The 20625-nt window shown below is 33.5% G+C and overlaps 1 protein-coding gene across 4 annotated transcripts in view; it reads right to left on the bottom strand.

Moving 5' to 3' along the window:
- The window catches only part of mxt (Eukaryotic translation initiation factor mextil), a 322652-nt gene that overhangs the window by 138670 nt on the left and 163357 nt on the right, over window positions 1-20625 (bottom strand). For all 4 annotated transcript variants that reach the window (XM_090377627.1, XM_090377628.1, XM_090377626.1 and 1 more), the window contains one exon: window positions 8042-8266. In XM_090377627.1, coding sequence (XP_090233753.1) covers window positions 8042-8266 — 225 coding nt within the window. The remainder of the gene's footprint in view (window positions 1-8041; window positions 8267-20625) is intronic.

Below are 20625 nucleotides of genomic sequence, written 5' to 3'. Positions count from 1 at the left end.
CCTGTTGCAGCAGCATAGTGTCAGTAGTGTCCTTAACAACGCTGCCAACCTTTGTATACTCTGCAAACTTGGATATTATTTATAAATACAGAAAACAATAATGGACCCAACACTGAATCCTGAGGGACTCCACTAATAACATTAGTCCACGATGAGCAGTGTCCATTGATTACCACTCTCTGTCTTCTCCCACTCAACCAGCCCTTTATCCATAGCAGCAATTTGCCTCCAATGCCACACTGCTCAAATTTGTGCAGCAGTCTTCCATGTGCAACAGTATCAAAAGCCTTTCTAAGATCCAAGTATATAATATCAAAGTTATTCCCTGCATCCAGTTCTTTTGTGACTGCATCATAGTATCCAATCAAATTGGTCAGGCAAGACTTCCCCTTAACAAAACCAGGCTGTGTCCGAGGTATAACTGAAGCCTTGTCTAGATGATCCTGCAGTGCTTCTTTAACCAGTGCCTCCATTAATTTTCCTGGAACAGAAGTTAAACTCACAGGTCTATAATTACTTGTGTCAGCCTTTGATCCTCCTTTGTGAATTGGGGTCACATTTGCACAGTCCAAGGAAGCTCTCATAATTATGGCTATGGGTTTGCTTACTTCCTTTGCTGCCTCCTTTAATATAACTGGATAGATCCCATCCACCCCATGTGCCTTTCTTGTGTTTATCTTCAACAATTTCTCCTCCACTTTACTCTCAGTTATTACAAGATTATCTAGCTTACTGCCAGAGTTGAATACACCTCTGGCATTCCCCTCGCTGAATAACTCCTCATGTGTGAATGTCGATGCAAAATATTCATTTAGCTTGTTAGCTACCTGAGCAGGATCATCAACAGTTGAACTATCGATATCAAGTGGACCAATCTGATTCATCTGCTTTCTTCTAGAGTTTACATAAGTAAAGAATTTTTTGCTGTTTTTCTTTGCATTGCCAAAGATTTCTCATATCTGCCTTCGCCTTTCATTGCAAGTAATTACAGTACTCAAAATCTGGATCATCTTCGATTTTTTAAAAAAAAAAAAAATCTTCACAAGCTTTGAGTCTTCTCCTTCTAGGATCTTCATTCGATATTTTTGGCGCCATCTTGGCACACACTTTTCTCATGCCTAAATTCTCAGTTAAAATTTGTCTAACTGTTTCTTTGTCCATATCGAGTTCTGATGCAACCATCACTTCTAACCCATCTGCCCACATTTTCATCAGTTTTCATGGACACCGGACAACCTGGTTGTTCATCATCTTCCACATTCTCTCTTCCTTCTAAAAATCTTTTATGCCATTCAAACATGCAAGCTCTTGACATATTATCTTCCCTATAAACTTTATGTAACAACTCATAACTTTCAGTTGGTGTTTTCTTTAGTTTTGTTAAAAATCTAAGGTTGATTCAGCAGACAACTAGGGAAAAGTTCAAGGAAAAGTGAAGTGCCTTTGTTTCACAGGTGGCACCTAGTGCATAGTGGCTGCATGTGCAGTCTTATTTAATAGCGCCACCACCAATTACAACACAACAATATGGATAAGGGGCAAAATTGAGCAAAAAAAGATGGATCCTCCACAAATCTGAAAAGATAGTAGCTATGAACTTGTGATTTAGGGGAAACAAAAGAATATGATCTATCCTGAGCTACGGGAAATCAAATCTGTTTTACACAATACAATATTACAACATTATAATTTAATGCAAAAACACACTTCACAGCACTCTGGAATTTTGCATACACATACGCTGAGTTCATTTTACTATTGTAAACTTAACTCATTCATGAGTAAAGACAGTCTTTTAATACGGAATTTTTTATTTTTAACTTCATTTTTGTATGCCAAAATGTGTAGAAAGTAAATTTTTTAATAGTCAAACGGTGATATAAAAGATCATTAAATGTTATGCATAATAAGTAAATATCTGTTTATTCATAGATTTTTTAAATCATTTATTAAATTTTTTAATATTTATCTTAAAAGACATTGTGAGAAAAAAAATGCAGGTGATTTTTTTATTTTTTATTGTTTTGCATAGGAGAACTGTAGATACTGTTAACAGTATCTACAGTTATATCTACAATAACAATACTGTTAATAGTGGAGGTTTAAATGCAAATAAAAAAAAAATTCATATTTTGTAGCAACAATTTATACAAAAGCTTCCAAAAGTAGGTAATGTGTCATGTTCCAAGGGATGTTTCCAAATTTCAGCATCATATCAGCATTTTCATAAAAAAATTTTTACTGTACATAATTATATAATTGATTTATTAAAATATAATTATTAAGTAATACACTAAGAATTAGATTTATTCTTCATCACTGAATACTGAGTATTCTTGCATACTCGGTATCCAGTGAACTCTGTGCACATTATTTCTCATTGAAAGAGAAAATAGCTTTATTCATGATTTAGAGAAAAAGCTGCTTTTTTTTTTTTTTTTTTTTCCCTAGGGGAATAATATTACAATTGCATTGCTGCCATCATCTTATGCAGAATGATATCCTTCTTCCTACTTGCAAAGTTCTGATATCTCATTTCCTGGCTGCCAGTTTACACTGTATGATAAACTAGCTGATTGTATCTCATAATCCCTAAATATATTTCATCCTTTCTTCCTACCTTGTCTGTAAATTATTCCTGAAGTTTTCTTTCCCAGGTGTAAGCTAGCTGAATATTATGTTTTTAATTAAGACTTTAGTTTCTTGAAGTCAGCAGTTTCAACCCTGTAATCACTATTCCACTAGGAAAAAACAATATATGATGAACTTCAATGGCAACTGTGATTAAGACTGCTAATTTAAAACAACCTTTATATATGCATAGCAATCAACATTTAGGAAAAGCAAAAAGAAGTTTGGTGAAAATATGCCATACGGTGAATGAATTTATTTTACAATGTTCTTTATGACCAAATATTTTGTAAAAAACATGGAATTAAATACAGCAGAACCCTATTCAGAAGTTTTCCAATGGAGTGGAAATTTAGAACTTCTTACATGGGAAAATTTCTTAGAAGGGAAAATGACCTATGGGTATGAAATATTAACTACAAAAATAAAAATGAACACATACATAAATTAAAGATCATTTTTAAGTACTATTTCAGAATTTCTAAATATTTTACTCTGCCCATGGGAAGCATTTTTAAGCTGAGGATTTCTAATTGCTTAACATTTTGTTCATTAAACTCATTACCAAGTCGGAAGAATGAGCTCCTTTGGAGTTTCAACACACCTTAAAAGGTCACAATTACAACAAGAAACAGAAACAATCCACTAAGTAATTCAGAACTTTTCACAACTATTAGAACTTATCAGCAAATGCTTTATTGTGCTTCACGTGGTCGATGTATCCAATTATGGATATAGATGAAAACGACTGCAATATGTCACTTCTATTATATCAAAATGTTTATACTAAAAAGGTTTTAACGCTGAAAGCCTAAGACTAAGTAAAATTCACTAATTGAACAAGTTAGTGCATAGCATCATTTTAGTTCATAGTAAATCACTGACTGAAGTAGGTGAAATGGCATCATTTCTGTTATATCTCATACTGCAAATGCCTTCACAATGAGTTGTCCTGATATTGAACTACCTCAAATAAGGTAGTTCAACATTGCTTCAACAGTGGATTCTCGAATAGGTAACACTCGCCAGTAGATTCTTGGCAGATAACAACTCAGGGGTGGTGGTATCCACTGAGAATAAGTAACATTAGTCTTATCCATTGGCAAAGCGTTGCTTTTTCAAGGTAGTGCAATATCAGGGCAACTCATTGTGAAGGTATTCACAATATGAGATGTAAACAAAAACAATGCTATTTCACTTATTTACTACAAAATAAATGATGCTATGCACTAACTTGTTAATTACCAAAATGTTTATATTGTTTTATATTTTTTTAATATAAAAATAAAGAATTTCTATATTTAAAAAATATATTAAGTGGGAAAACGTCATTATAATAATACACCATGTATTCTTTATCACGTACTTTTTATGTGGGAAAACTTTTTATCTGGGAAACTTCTTACGTGGGAAAATAATACATTACAATAGATAGAGTTTAAATTGGGAATTAAGTTCTTAATTCTTCTCTTAATTTAGTGTGTTTATTAACACACTAAATTAAGAGAAGTTTGTAGTTTCAGATTAATTCAATCCATGACCAATTTTATTGAGTTTTAGATGAAGTTGAGATGCAAAAGTTTTCTTGCTCCTGGCAAAAAGGAAACAAAAAGAAAAATTAAAAAAAGTGCTGACCAACACAACAAACATATTTTGTGCAAACAGGAGCAGTCTTGTAGTGCTATGTGAACAGATGCATTGTAATCTATAAGGAAGATGTTTAAAGAGGTCAAATTCAAATTACAACTAACTTAACACCATAAATTGCTTATCAACAGTAGCTAGTTCTCAATTGTTATATAAATTATAGGGAAAGCAATATGAATGGCAATTAACTAAGAAAATTAGCTATGTAACGAGCAAGACTAGCTTAATAAATGTACTTTTAAAGCAATATGAAAGATAAATTACTTAGTATTTTATTATAACTAGTCTGAATGATTTTAAAAATATAAAGTAAGGCATTAAGGAAAGAAGGAATGGCCTCAATCAATATTACTCAACTGATCCTCACTGTGTAATACTTCAAAAGTAATCTGTTTTCTAAAGCTTTTATGCTGCTGGGCTGTCCTCAGTTTTTTTTTTTTTTTTTTTTTTCCCCTCCTTTGATTTCTTAAATTTGATATTTATAATTTGTGCATTCTTTGGGTGTTCCTTTAATTTCTTTGGTAACTGGCCTTTCTACCCCTCTGCCATTTCTTTCAAATGCAGTATCTCAGGATGTTAGCATTCAGTATATCTTGGATTGAATCTTGCCATCGTGGACACCATAGAAAGATCCAATCTTCCTTACATTTCGAGGGAACACCTCTAAAGCAGTGTTCGCAGGCTGTCCAATAGATTGATTAATTAGGCTGTCCATTACTCAGGGAGTCTGAGTAATGTGTATACAGGGGGCATGTTGAGGACATATTATGTCAATAACATGTCCTCAGCATGCCCCCCTGAGCTGGGTATATACTTGCTGTACGTACATAAGATCCAAAAACTTCATTAATGTCCTCTCTCTCTATCTTTTACTACTGAATACATCCTTGAATAGACAAACTAATAGAACAAACTTATCTGCGAAAAGATCTAAACCTCCCAAACACTTCCTCATTCATTTTACAAATATACGTGGTCTCAGTAACAATCTCAATAATGTCCATTTCCACTTACAGTTTGCCAAACTCCACACACTTTTTCTGACATAATCCCAATTATTGGTTGATTCAACCACTGCTCATCTCAGTTATTCTAATTATTCACTGTATGATTCCTTTTGCTTCAAATGTGGCACTTGTGCATATGTCCAGACTGGTGTGCCCTGTCAGAAACTCAGTAATTTGGAATCTCCTCCTTTTGACCTTTTCTGGCTTATTTTCTCTATCACATTCTGTCAACTTCATCTGTTGTCATTATTGATCTCCCAACTCCACTAAATCACTTGAAACTTTTTGACTTCCTCTCTTTGAAAACTCACTTTCTTCCATACAACTTTCCTAACAGGGTGGTAATTTTCCTTTGTGATTTTAATGCTCAATTCCAGCTGGCTCCTATCTTCCAGTCGCATGGATCCAGCTGGTCAAGATGCTGAGGAATTTGCAATTAGTAATGACCTCACACAGACTGTTCATTTGCCTACTAAAATAGCAGATGATCCTAACCACACATCCATCACTCTTGTTCTTTTTCTCACAAACAACCCTTCTAAGTACATGGTTGAGGTGAGTGGCCCTCTAGACACCTCAGATCACAACTTGGTGATGGTCTCTTCTCCAATGGAACCTTTCTCTTAAGACCTTTCTCAACCTTGTGTTGTTTGGTTAAAAGAAAGTAAACTGGGATAATCTGTGAAATTTCTTTTCTTCTTCTTGGTTGGATTACTTTTTCAAATCTTCTGATTCAACTTTTGCTCAGATCATGTCAGTGAAATTATTCTTGTAGGGATGAAATCATTTATTATGCACTTCACCTTAAAATCTCGTCCTTTATTTAAAGCTTGCTGTTCCAATAAATGTGCTAAGGGTGCTCAAGATAAGAATGTTGCATATTGCAATTGGCTTGCATCCAAATCTGCAGAATCATTTTCTGCCTACACAAAAGCACGTAACAATTGTAAAGCATTTATTAATCAGTCCAAACTATATTTTGAACAGGCTAAGAGTAGAAAACTCATTTCTTGTCCAAATGGTAGCTGAACATTCTGGTCTGTTGCCAAAACTATTTATTGACCACATTTTCTCATCTCTATTCCCACCTCTGTCAAAACCAGCTGGTTCTACTGTCAACTCATCTAAAGATAAAGCTAACCTGCTAGCATCCTACTTTTCCTCTAAATCATGTATTGATGATCTTGGTAAACCACCTCCTAACATTCCTAGTATACTCCACTCAATGCCTCCAGTGGTCTTCTGTCAAAAGGATACCAGATGATTTTGAACAGTCTTGATGCCAAGAAAGCACAGACTCCGATGGTATTTCTCCACTTGTTCTTAAAACCTGTGCTCCTGAACTTACTCCTGTTCTATATCACCTTTTTACACTTTTTTATTCCACTGGTGTTTTCCTTCTGCTTGGAAATTTGCTCATATCCCGCCAGTTCCAAAAAATATGACAAATAACTTCCATTCCATTATTGTCCCAATGTACTTACTTCTACTCTTTTTTTCTAAAGTAATGGAGAAATCAATTAACCGTCAACTCTTAAACTAACTAGAAACCTTCCATCTGATCAACAATCGCCAGTATGGATTCCATCAGTGTCAATCTGATGGAATCCATACTGGTGATATACTGGCTTATGTTACCCATCTATGAAACTCAAGCAGCTGCTCTTCACATTATTTCAGGGCTTTTGATCATGTTTTGCATAAAGGTCTCTTAACCTTCCATCTTATGGTTTGTCAACTGCTTTTTGTAATTGGATATCCAATTTTCTGACTGCTAACTGCAGGTGATGGTAGACAGCTGTCTTCTAATTTCTTCACTCAGTTATTCTAATTATTTCCAAAGTTCAGTTCTTTCTCCTCTTGTGTATTAATAATTTTCCATTAATCAGAAATCCTAACCATAGTTTTGATGATGGTGGCACATTGCATTTCACCTTCCAGTTTGAGAAACCCTGCCCTGCACAGATTCAACTTCTTGAATATCCATTACCAATTCCCTAAATGCTGATATCCCAATAATTCTCCAGTGAGAAACAAAAAGGTTTCTTCTACTCCTATGCTTAAGTTTGATGACACAGATTTCTAGATGAGATCACATATCTCTATTTGAAATTACCCTGACTTCTAATCTCTCTTGGCATAAGCAGATCACAAACGTTGCTTCCTCTGCATCTAAAAAACTGGGTTCTCTCTTTTGCTCTTGGTGTTACTTTTCTTCTAAACAGTTGCTCACTCTGTACAAATTGCAAATCTGCACCATCTTCTCAACCTTCAATTCACACACAGTACTAAGTACTATAGATTCTAATACCTCTTGTGCTTGGGGGTTTCATTAAAAAAAAAAAAAATTCTTCTCTTCATCCTTTACCTCCACAAAAAATGCTTTCTTGTGCTAAATAATGACAAAAGTAATCACACTAATTTAGAGATTAAATTCACACTTTCACAAAGTATAAAAGTTAAAATGAACATGAATGAAATGAATAAGAACATGTTCTTTAGATGATAACAAAATTATTTCAATATTTGAAAATAACTTTGTAACATAGTTCACTGGGGACCTCTTTCTCTTTACAGTTGATTACCAAGCTGGCAACTAAGTTATCCAAATCAAGTAAACCATTGTTACTAGCAATAGTTAAATAAAATAATGGATAAACTGTAGTGAACGGCATTTCTCAACCTTCCCTTATATTTAATTTCTATAACAGTAAAAGATGTAATTGACATCCCTCAATCTAAATAGCACTACTCACCCTTATAAGGTCTACTTTATGCCCGGAGACTTTTATGGCATCTCTTCCTACTTGTACAGTAAATGTATATTCTCCAAGTGTAGCATCGCTCATACTATAGCTGTGCATTAGCTGCTTTTTGTTATTGGGTTGTATCTCATTTCCTCCACTGTCTTCTGACATATTACTTGTTAGACTTGTTGAGGAACCTCCACCCTCTTCTAAGTTAGTATGCCTCATTTTATCCTAAAAGCAATTTTTTCATTACAAAGGTGAAAGACCTTCCATAAGGATGATATAATAAATAAATAAATAATATACTCATGCCAATTTCAAAGCCTGCTAAATTTATTTTAATTAAAGGTAGTGCTAGTCAGTAACAACTGCAAAGGAGTATTAGCCACATTCCAATAAGTAAAATGGACAAATATGTAAAATAATCTGTAAGTTATATCCATATATTTAAAATTAAAGAAATTGAAGTAATTTATTAAATGAATTTATCAACTAATAGCAGTATTATACCTTATAAGAATTACTGTAAAACTTGATTTGTCTGAAATGTGTAGTAGATCTTGACAATTGTCTCAATAGGTGTAAAAGGTTGCTACAGTAAGTGGCCTGTCATAAGTAGAGCCAAAACAGCTATTCTAAGTTTCTTAACAAAATTGCACACAACCCATGCCACACATGGAATTGATTAAACCCACAACTGCCGCTGCTACCCTTCCAGCCACAACTTTTATATGTCCCAATTACGTAGTTGAAAATATGGATGTCACTTGAACATTTGTTTACTCTCATACTGGTATACATTTATTTCAATATGTCAGAGAAAGAACAAGGGGGACTGATCTCCTCACTGAGGATTTTAGTGCTCCTTGTTCTTTGCAAAGGATATCAAAAACTTAACAATGTAAGAATGAGTAGTGGAAAATAGTGGTTTTGCTACTTGTCACCCATATGAAAAGATCATCTGGATTCAAATGCACGACAGTGGAAAAATTCAAAGACTTTCATGATTAGAGCTGTAATTAGCTAATCACAGGCAAAGGAAGTAGGGTCCTCCATGAGTTATTTGGGGTTTTTTAGCTTGCAACAACATGCAATTTGGCCTATGAACACATACTTTTTCACAGCCAATACACATTGACATAATGCATAGCACAAGACATAACATTAGACATAAATGTGCTATATAAATCATAACAACAACAAAATGTTGCTATTGTAGCCTTTGACCAATGGAGAAATTTCTGTAGTCAAAAGAATAGGTGAAGGCTTCAATTTCAAGAAAGAGGGTATAGCAGGTTGAAATATTTCTTGGTTCTAACTGGACATACTGCTTTATGCTGTTGGATAAAAATTCATTATGTGAAATATTCAAGGGATTTTTCATTTCATTTCACTACTGGATGACACACAAATGCATTCATTCCAGTGTAGAAATTCTGTACAAAAAAGATACCAAAATGGATGACATAAGAGAGGTTAGGAGTTCTGTTGGGAAAAAGCAAAAAACTATGGGACATTTATAGAACATTACGAACATATAAGTGTACATATAACAAAACCATAGATGATGTAGAGACAAGCAAAAGCTGAATTTAAGGAATCCCTAGTAACACAGAAAGCTAAGAATAGGGACAAGCTTCACTTGGACATGAATAGGTCTTGACAAATTTGTTCAAGCTCCTACTGCCAAACCCTAGTTAACAGTTTTGGGGGGGGGGACACTTAAAAAAAAAAAGTTTTCTACACAAACCATTATACAGCAAACCTCAATCAAAGAATCAAGTAAAAATGTCGGTGTTTACCTTGCTTGTTGGCATTTAATTCATGTAATGCGAATTTGCTAAAGCAATCAATATCAATCAACATCATTCATGTAATGCGAATTGGCTAAAGCAATCAATATCAATCAACCTCATGTTGCAATATAAGCCTGTCTTTTATAATTAAATGCTGTGAAAAGTAAAAGCTAATTTTTTTTTCCATGATTAACTTATTCATATGTTAAATTAATTATTATTTAGTTTGCTTAGTTCATTTAAAGATTTAAATGTACTGAGCAAACTAATGGCATCCTTACTCTTTCTTGGATGATACACATAAGCAGATACCAAAAAATACAGGATGACCCATTCGAAACAACATAAAAGTAAAAAAGAATAAAATGAAAACTACTTCACATATTTTATTCAAACTTTGAACAAAGATAGTTGAAACTCTATAGTTTTCATTGGATCTCACCGTGGCCTACTTGGTTTCTACAGCATATGTGATATCCGGAAGCCAGTTTTCCAAGTGTTACCAAGCATTTGCAGTGTGACTGATTCGAATGCAGCAATGATAATCCTTTTCAGGATCATTAGCATCGCTCAAATGTTGAGTATATAAAAGGTTCTTAATGCAACCCTCACACTAAAATGTCAGGTGGGGTAAGGTCAGGTGAATTTGTAGGCCAAGCAATGTGTCCTCCACGACCATGCCAGTTTTTATGAAATGTTTTATTAAGGAAGTTTCACATTTCGACAGAGCAGTGTGGAAGTGCCCTGTCCTGCTGGAAAATGCCATTGCTCATTTCATCATCATTTTGTGACTGTGGAACAACAGACAGTTCAAGCATGTCCAAGTAAGGGGCTCAGCAAAGAAGAAAGGCCCAAACACTAACTTTAGGACTTGCTCTTTCCAATTCATAGGTAGCACAAGGATTATCTATGGCCCAAATGATTTTATTGCATGTTGACTAGGACACACAAAACATTGCCTCATCACTAAAGATTCATCTGCTGAGAAAGTTTTCGCTTGCCTCTAACTTTTCACATGCAAATGTTGTGAAGGCTAAATGAGATAAGTGATCTCGCTGTTGCAGAGCCTGCACATACTGCATGCAATAGTGGATACATTTTCAAATAACATTGCACTGTGTTGGCAGGTGGTACAAGATGTTCCTGTTTATCTTGACAAACACCTTAAAGACTTGCCATGATAACTTGTTGTATGTGCTGTATGCAGGCTTCACATGCTATCTTCCACTAAGGCATTTTAAAAAAAAGAGCCAGTTTCCTCAAAAATTTTACACCACCTCTTTTCATTTCAATATAAAGTGGCTTCGCAAACACTGTACATTCATCTGTATTCACACTGTGCATGTGTATAACACCTTGAAACTGTGCATACCATTAAACACATTTTGTTTGCTGTTTGGTAGTTGGTGCCATTTTGAAATGTCTGTTACAGCAGTGCCTCTATTGGTCATATTTAGTGGTGATGTAGTGTCAGTAAAATCCCAACTTTCCTTTTCATATTTGTAACAAAACAAATAATAAAAATGAGTGGCTTAGTAATATAGCATCATTGTATTTTTATGATGTTTCAAATGATATATTTAATTTGGAAAAGGTATATTTAAATGTGTGAAAATTTGCTTTCAGCCAGAGAGTAACTGATTATCAGAGCAAACTTCCATCTGGCATTACAGAAGTACATAGTTTAAATAAATTTAATGATCAGACAATTATTAGAGGGGACAGACAAATGATGTGGGTAGTTTGAATAAATTTCAGGAAGAATTAGATAGATTATTAAAGATGACAGACAAATGATGTTGGTGGGTTTTTTTGGCTGCTGCCATATAAGCTTTCTTTCTTGCATCATATGCCACTTACTAAATACTAATTATAAATGATATAATTATATAGAACAATAATTATATATTATCAACATACTAAAACAACACAAACTGAACAAACATATGTTAAATTGCTGGGTCACTCCCCAAGTTATGAACATCTAACTTGATCATCATACAGGCAAAATAAAAATAAAAAAAGCTTTATAAGAAGTGTTTTCACAGATGAACAACCTTTGAATATTTATTTTTTCCTCTCATCAATTAAAAAAAGGATAAAACTTGTGCTGATGTTGAAACAGAAGGTAATTATGAAATGCTCTCTAGGTAATTTTAATTTTTGTGCTATCCTAATAAAAGCTGAATATGACTGATTTGGCTAATTATTCTTCTTCACATTCCTTCAACCAATAACATTCTTTTCATAAAATAATGCTGACCATAGTTTAGAATCAATTAAACTACACCTTTTTCGAAAGTCATACCAATTCTTTCAAGATGTAGACCACAATGATTATAAAAATAACTAGAAATTCAACTTGAGCAACCTGTAAAATACTAATCACCAAGCCAAATTTCTTAGTTTTCACAGCGATTTCCATTTCTTGATGTCAAGCCCTTTACATGAATACTGAAAAGAGGAGAGTGAATCAGATAGGCACCTTAATTGATTAAAGTAGAGGAATCAAAGACTGCCAGCACAAGTGGTTGACAAGTTCAAGTTGCAGCGATATTTACAGTTTAAAGAATGGTCAAACTACAGAGTGAAAAGCACTAAGACTGATGTAAAATAAGTGATAATGATCTTGAATAAGTCTGTTAGCTAAGTTACTGAAGATAAATGAAGCTAAGACTCTGGGAATGGACACTATACGTTCTCTTAGGCTAAAAAACACTGCGAGTGCATTACCCCCATTAGGAATGTTAATAGATATCACTAGACTACAAAAAGACTCCTTGGACTGTAGATGCACTAATGTCTCTCCAGTTCACAAAGTAAAGTCTTGATTGAACAATTAAGTTAACTGCTATGATGAAGTTACAGTAAATAACCAGATAGAACAGTTTCATGAAAGAAAAAATTCCATTCTTTATATCGACGTCATGTAAAGCTTTTAATACAGTTTCATATGAAAGGCTATTACAGACGGGGCAAATTGGGATTACTGTTAAGACCCTTTGTTGGATCAGAGGTTGGCAAAGACAAGAAACAGATAGTAGTTGTATATCAACATTCTACTCAATAGATTAGTGCAGCAAGTGGAGTCTCACTGGGGTTGCCCCTTCCTGTTTCTGATCTTCCTTAATGACATTGATGAGGGAATACAAAGGAAGCTTTGCTAGTGATCTGAAGCCAGGTAGGGTGGTTAGTGACCAACACCAGGCCAAAATGCTTAGGAATGACTTGGATCAGTTGCAAAAGATATGGAACAAAAAATGTCAATTAAAGTTTAATGCTTTTGAATGTAAAGTTTTGCACCCGGGAACAGAAATCCAGAGATTACTTACAAACTAAGGGGAAAGAACTTCTAGATGAAAAATACTTAGAGTTATGATAAAAATCAGACACGAAATTTACCATGCAATGTAAACAGGCGATAGGAAGCCATGTAGCATCCATCCTGTCAATGATTTATAGTTCTTTGTAAGTGGGTAGAAGGACTTTATTCACCTCTGATGATTTTAAAAGATCAAAGAAGAGTGACCAGTTTGATGAGCATTAATCCATTGTCTATATCAGCATTTCCCAAACTGGGGTCCATAGGCCAGTTCCAGGGGTTCCACGAAACATACCCTCTCAAACTGGTCAAATTATTTGTTCTATGTATACCAAATTGATCATAAATAAAGTTATTATTATACTGTATATTAATGTAAAAATTAGAATAAATTCAAGCAAAATAAAGAATGATATGTAGAGATATATTAGGATTGTTTATGGACTAGGGGCACTACTAGAAATAGCAGAAATACCCAATGACCATGATGGAATGTAGATAAGTAAATTGGGGAAAGTGAAGAAATGCTGACAAAAAGGAAGTAGTAGCAATGGAAAAAATCATTAGGTACCTGAAAAATAAAAATAATATATTACAAGTACTTAATGCTATAGATCTGATAAATTTAACTTCTTCATCAAAGGTCAACAGCCAAAAACAAAGGAAATATAGCAAGAAGTTAGGTCTCTGTTTCTGATATGGAATATATGTAGCACAGAGCAATAACAATGAAAATAAGTTGAAAAAGTACGTGCGCAGGGCGGAGGACAAATCAAATGTAGCGGTAATTAATGGTAATTTTTTTTTTTTTGGTAGTTGTTGGCGCATATGCTTCTGTGGCCATAATGCACCTCCCAAAATTTTTGCAGTACTTTGATCCAAGCCCGAGGCGGAAATCGAACTCGTGACCTTTGGGTTGCCAGACAGGCATTTTACCTACCCAGCTAGCCCGGTCGGCAATTAATGATAAGTAAGTGAGAAGCTGACGTATATTTCATAGCCAACCCAAATTATTATTATACTGTATATTAATGTAAAAATGAGAATAAAGCTGAGTTGTTTTAAATATAAAACTTTGAATTTTCTTTTCAGAAAACCCAGTGTTTCATACATAGGGTCGGCACCTTTTCAACTTAGCTTCACTATTTTAACTCCGTGCTACGTATATTTCATATCAGAAACAGAGACCTTACTTCTTGCTATATTTCTTTTGTTTTTGGCTGCTGACCCATGATTAAGAAGTTCAATTCATTGTATCTATAGCATTAAGTAATACTTGTAATATATTACTTTTATTTTTCAGGTACTTAATGATTTTTTCCATTGTTACTACTTCCTTTTTTGTTAGCTTTTCTCCACTTTTCCCATTTACTTATATATATATATATATATATATATTTTCAAGCAATAAAAAGCAGAAATAAAATGTTATAATAACGAAAATAATAATATTAATAATTAGCCACATAACCAATTAATGCCATCTAGGACGATTAAACATTATATCGGTCTGTATAGATATATATATGAGATAAGTAGATAGTGGTAAGAGTTTTTTAAAGTAAAATATACTAGCTTATCGGACAAACCATAAACCATGGCGGGAACCCAATGTGACCTGGAAAAAATCAATCTATGCCATAATGAAAATATATAAATATACTATTAAAATGTTAATTATGGCAAAAAGATACATTGAAAGGGACTTTTTCGAGGGCTAACCCTTTCAATGTGTCAACCATAATTAACGAGCTATCCGTTTCTGTAGTCATCGTCCAGCATAACTATTTCCAAAAATATATAGTAGGTTAGAGCCGAAAATTAAGAGTGGTAAAATTAGTTATTTAATCCCAAATTTAGCAGTAAGCTGGCAAGATGACTGTTAGCCCGACAGATAGCTAAAAATTAAAATTAAAATATAGAAAGAGCAATAATTATTGTTAGGCATATGTGCGTAGTGTATATTTAAAGCAGCAATGGTAGTTGAAGCAAAAATAACAGTATGAGCATTCGTTAAACAAGGTGAACGGCAAAAGGTATAAGAATAGATATAGTATCTCAATCCCCCTCGAATACTCTAATAGTTCATGAGATATGAAGAAATAGGAATAAGAAAGTGAAAGTAAAACAGCAAAGAAAAAGCAAAATAATTAACATAGGATGCAACCTTATAGCAAGGTATCCTAGATAGAAAGTTTTAAGATAAAATTAAAATAATAATGCTTACCATAGTATGGCCAAGGTACTAGAAAAACAAATGCATAGTCACATCTAGCATATATAACTACCGATCGTAGCCCCCCCCTAGGAAATATAATAACTAAGTTAAGTGATGAAATACGTATAACATCATGCAGCGCCCTATGCTGTATTTAACTTCCGTATAATATAACACATAGAAAAGCCGTCAAATAAATATCTCTCTAGAAGATATAGTAGAGGTTTACAGAATAAATTCCTACTCATGGAGTAAATATAGGTACAGGTTTTTAATACAAGTAAGCTATATGTAACTTACTCCATGAGCAGTGCCTAATATTTACATAATTACAAGTCCAACGAAATTTATCCAATTCAAAGCAACACCTACGAAAAATTTTACAAATGCTATGTTATATTAACGCCTGTTTAGGACTTTATCTATAATACGCTGCGCGTTAAGGCTATATTTCCCTTTGTTGTTTGCTATCAATATAGCCCTATACATATATTTTGTAATTATGTGGTGTGGGAAGTCATTTTTAAGAAGCTTGGTTCTAAATCCAATGAGTGCATCTATAATATAATCTGTCTGGTTACATATGTGTATTCTTCTGATGGTTTGTGCAATTAGGGTATTGCGATGTATCCTATTTGAGATATTCGAGTTCCAGTTAGTGAGGTCAATAGTATAAAAATGAAAATTATTGCGTTTATCATACAGTTTGGTGTGTACCGTATCGTTGTTTATCCTTATATCCAAGTCCAGGAAGGTAGCAGATATAGAATTATTAGTGTTGGTGCGTTCTAATGTTAATTCAGGCGGATAATATTTGATTGCTTCTGTCAGGAAGTTAGGCTTATTAAAGACTATTAAATCGTCAATATATCTGTACAAAACCATATTTTGTTTAAAATTATATTCAAAGTGGTGTAGGTATAAATTTGCCACAATGCAAGAGCTACAAGCACCCATCGGTATACCTGTATTTTGCCTATAAATATTATTGCCGTTATATATGTAGTTATTGAATATGCAAAGGTTAAAGAGGTCATCCCAGTATTGTTTCTCACAGGGTAAGATATTTTTGTATTTATCATAATAATCGCTGAACACAGTATATAGGCTGTTATGCGGGATGCTAGTAAACAAGTTATTAAAGTCGAATGTATTGATATGTTCTATGTTATTGGTGCCTGTGTTGCTATTGATGTAATTTAAAACAGGTCTATTATTAAGAATAATATTTGAATGTCCTATGTTATCAAAAATAATTTGAAGTAAATTAACAAGTTTGCGATGCGGTATCTTAGCGTAGCTATCCCTACACGAAGTTATAAATCTAAAACCAGTCGGATTTTTATGAAACTTAGGTATACAGTATATGTATGGGTATATAGTTGTATGGTTAGTAAGCTTTAATTTCTTATGCCATGCACGTATTTTCTTAGTAATAGTGCTTAGTTTATCCGTTACTATTTTGTAGGTGTTACTATTGTTAAGTTCATTTAGTAAAACAGTGGTGTAGAATTTTTTGCAAATAATGCTATAGTTATTAGAGGCTTTATCAATGGTGGTAATTATAAACTTATTTTGTATCTGTTTAAGCTTCTGTTTAATTGCATCTATATTAAAAATCTTAGTAGGTGGTATTTTCTTGCATATGGTCTTTATCTGTATCTTGATGGCTTGAAAGGTGAGAATAAGCCACTTGTGGAAGGCTTCCAAGGGTATGTTATATTTGTAGGATAACTTTATGCTGAACTTCAATAGATCTGAGTGTAGTTGTTTAATGATGGCGTTGGTATTAATATCGGTATTAGGTCGAAATTTAAATCCAAAAGATAAAATCTCACGTAGCTCTGGATAGTCTATAATACTCAAATCTCCTGTGATAATATGTTTATGGTGTGCGTCCACAAATGTCTGATATTGCGGTAAATGGCAATAGCAAACCGCCTCAACATCGCTATTGACGAGGTTAGTAGCTGCTTTTTTATAATTACAGACTGTAAGTCCAAACGGTTTATTATAGCTGAATCTAGTGCGTATCTGAGCTTACTTGTATTAAAAACCTGTACCTATATTTACTCCATGAGTAGGAATTTATTCTGTAAACCTCTACTATATCTTCTAGAGAGATATTTATTTGACAGCTTTTCTATGTGTTATATTATACGGAAGTTAAATACAGCAGAGGGCGCTGCATGATGTTATACGTATTTCATCACTTAACTTAGTTATTATATTTCCTAGGGGGGGCTACGATCGGTAGTTATATATGCTAGATGTGACTATGCATTTGTTTTTCTAGTACCTTGGCCATACTATGGTAAGCATTATTATTTTAATTTTATCTTAAAACTTTCTATCTAGGATACCTTGCTATAAGGTTGCATCCTATATTAATTATTTTACTTTTTCTTTGCTGTTTTACTTTCACTTTCTTATTCCTATTTCTTCATATCTCATGAACTATTAGAGTATTCGAGGGGGATTGATATACTATATCTATTCTTATACCTTTTGCCGTTCACCTTGTTTAGCGAATGCTCATACTGTTATTTTTGCTTCAACTACCATTGCTGCTTTAAATATACACTACGCACATATGCCTAACAATAATTATTGCTCTTTCTATATTTTAATTTTAATTTTTAGCTATCCGTCGGGCTAACAGTCATCTTGCCAGCTTACTGCTAAATTTGGGATTAAATAACTAATTTTACCACTCTTAATTTTCGGCTCTAACCTACTATATATTTTTGGAAATAGTTATGCTGGACGATGACTACAGAAACGGATAGCTCGTTAATTATGGTTGACACATTGAAAGGGTTAGCCCTCGAAAAAGTCCCTTTCAATGTATCTTTTTGCCATAATTAACATTTTAATAGTATATTTATATATTTTCATTATGGCATAGATTGATTTTTTCCAGGTCACATTGGGTTCCCGCCATGGTTTATGGTTTGTCCGATAAGCTAGTATATTTTACTTTAAAAAACTCTTACCACTATCTACTTATCTCATATATATATATATATATATATATATGTGTGTGTGTGTGTGTGTGTGCGTGCATACGTGTAAAGGGATCCACAAACTTTTTTGATGTTTGAAGGAGTCCATAAGCTTTTTTTTTTTTTTTTTGAAGGGGTCAATAGATCTCAATAGTTTGGGAAGCACTGGTCTATATGAAGAATGGCATAGAATCTGAGAAATGCAAAGTTTGGCAACCATACATATTACAGGTGACCTGACTGAGGTATGTAATACCATAAAGGGAGTAGTAAAATGAATGATATGTATTTTCACTGGTAGGAGGGAAAAAAAAGCCAAAGGTCACAAATATAAAATCAGAGGAATAACAGAAGGCTGAATCTCATGAAGTTTATCTTTCAGCAGTGTGGTACAGATCATTTGAATAAATTACATTCCAAGATGAGACACAGTTTGGTAAAGTTAAAAGCAGAACTGGGTAACCGCTTTTTGTTTCCTTGCATCATTTAGCCAAACTCCAATGACATTTTTTTTTTATTACAAAACAGAACTAACTCCAATGACATTTAATCAACTTATCTATTGTATCCACTAATAAATAACACAAAATACAAAACTAAAAATAAGTTGCAATTACCACAAGATACAAAATCACTTCTTATAGTATAATACAACAGATACATTAGCTTTCCAAATTGATATGTAGCCAAATGCATAAATAAAACATTTTCTTTGTCAAGATCATAACTTTGATCAAGTATTAATACATGAATTATATACTAAAATTAAGACAAAATACTGTACTGGAACTAAATAAGAAAACTTCTACACATTAGTCTCTAATAAACTTAAATATTAAAAGAGCAGTTATATGGAAAACTTCAATTAAAAAGCATCAGTGTCTATCTCACTTCTTATTGTTTGGACAATTTTTGTCATATTTGGACTGAAATTCTTGAATTTGCTGTTCAAGTCAGATCAAGCATTACCATTTAGATTTTATGATTTCTAAATTTAAAATTTGCCTAATCAACTGCTTTTTTCTGAATGAGAAAACTGTTTCTGCAACTGTGAGTTCCTAAAAGATCACACCTCTGCTCACTGACAGCCACACAGCCCAATGTCAATGGATGTTCATAAGTGATCATGAAGGAAAAAAATCAAACACTAAAATACAATATGATTAAATATGGTAGATGCCCCTTTTCATATAGAGCAAACCATAATTCAAATTTTGGTGTCAACTCCAACCAATTGACAAATCTAAACAAACCTTTGTAAATTATTATAATTTGGTTATTTGAGTTGGTTTCTTTTTAGTAAAACCAAATTACATGCAACTGTAAGTGCACACTTGGAATACTGTTCCAAGTAAGGAGAATACAAATAAAATAAGGTATCAATCTTCTTGAAAGGGTTCAAAGATGGGCAACCCTTTTGGTGAGATCTGCTAAAAGGCACCCATATGAAAATAAGACTCAAATATGTGAACTACAGAGATTTGGAACTGGGTACCTAAGAGGGAATCTGATTTAAGTCTATAGGACTCTAAGATGGGAATTAAATGAATGAAGGAAAATTTTTCACTGTTATAAATGGTTCCAGAACTGGAAGGGTGGGGGAATTCAAATTATGGGAAAAGAGATTTAGACTAGATTGCAGGAAGTTTTCTTTTAGCAAGTGTATTGTTAATTACTGGAATAAGTTACCTATGTGAGGAGGGAAATGCATATTTGATAGACTTATAGACAGCTTTTTGGGAATTCATAATGGCAGATGTCCCCCAGCGAAGCTATTATTGTAATGCCTTTATCTTTCTTTACTTTCACTTTGTTATTCCTTGTAGAGGGTGTTGACATTCATCTTTGCATTAATATAGTTTGCAGGGTGCACTTTTCCCAGCAGGAATTTGTGCCTTTGTACTTCTGATGGAGAGTGTTGGTATTCATTATTACCTTGTGCATTAGTTAACTTTCAATTTTAGTTATTTATTTTCATTTATCAGTATACAAGTATATCAGAATGCAAGTTGCAGTAACACTTTACAAACATAACTCAGTTGCTGATATAATGCTCCCACATGTGGTATAAGAATGTTAATTTTATAACTTAGTCCAGCAACTCAACTTTTAAAGGGCCATATGAGGAAAACAAAAGAAACAGAAAAAAAAATTCATATGCTTTCCCATGAGACCACTGAAGATGTAAAAAATTGCTCAACTACCCAATAGTTACCTGTCGATATATGCATTCTACATCACCCCAAGTC

This window comes from Mastigoproctus giganteus, chromosome 7, assembly GCF_048544385.1.
Source record: "Mastigoproctus giganteus isolate SK-2022 chromosome 7, ASM4854438v1, whole genome shotgun sequence".
In the NCBI taxonomy this organism is placed as follows: domain Eukaryota; kingdom Metazoa; phylum Arthropoda; class Arachnida; order Uropygi; family Thelyphonidae; genus Mastigoproctus; species Mastigoproctus giganteus.
This window is presented reverse-complemented; position numbering and strand designations above follow the sequence as displayed.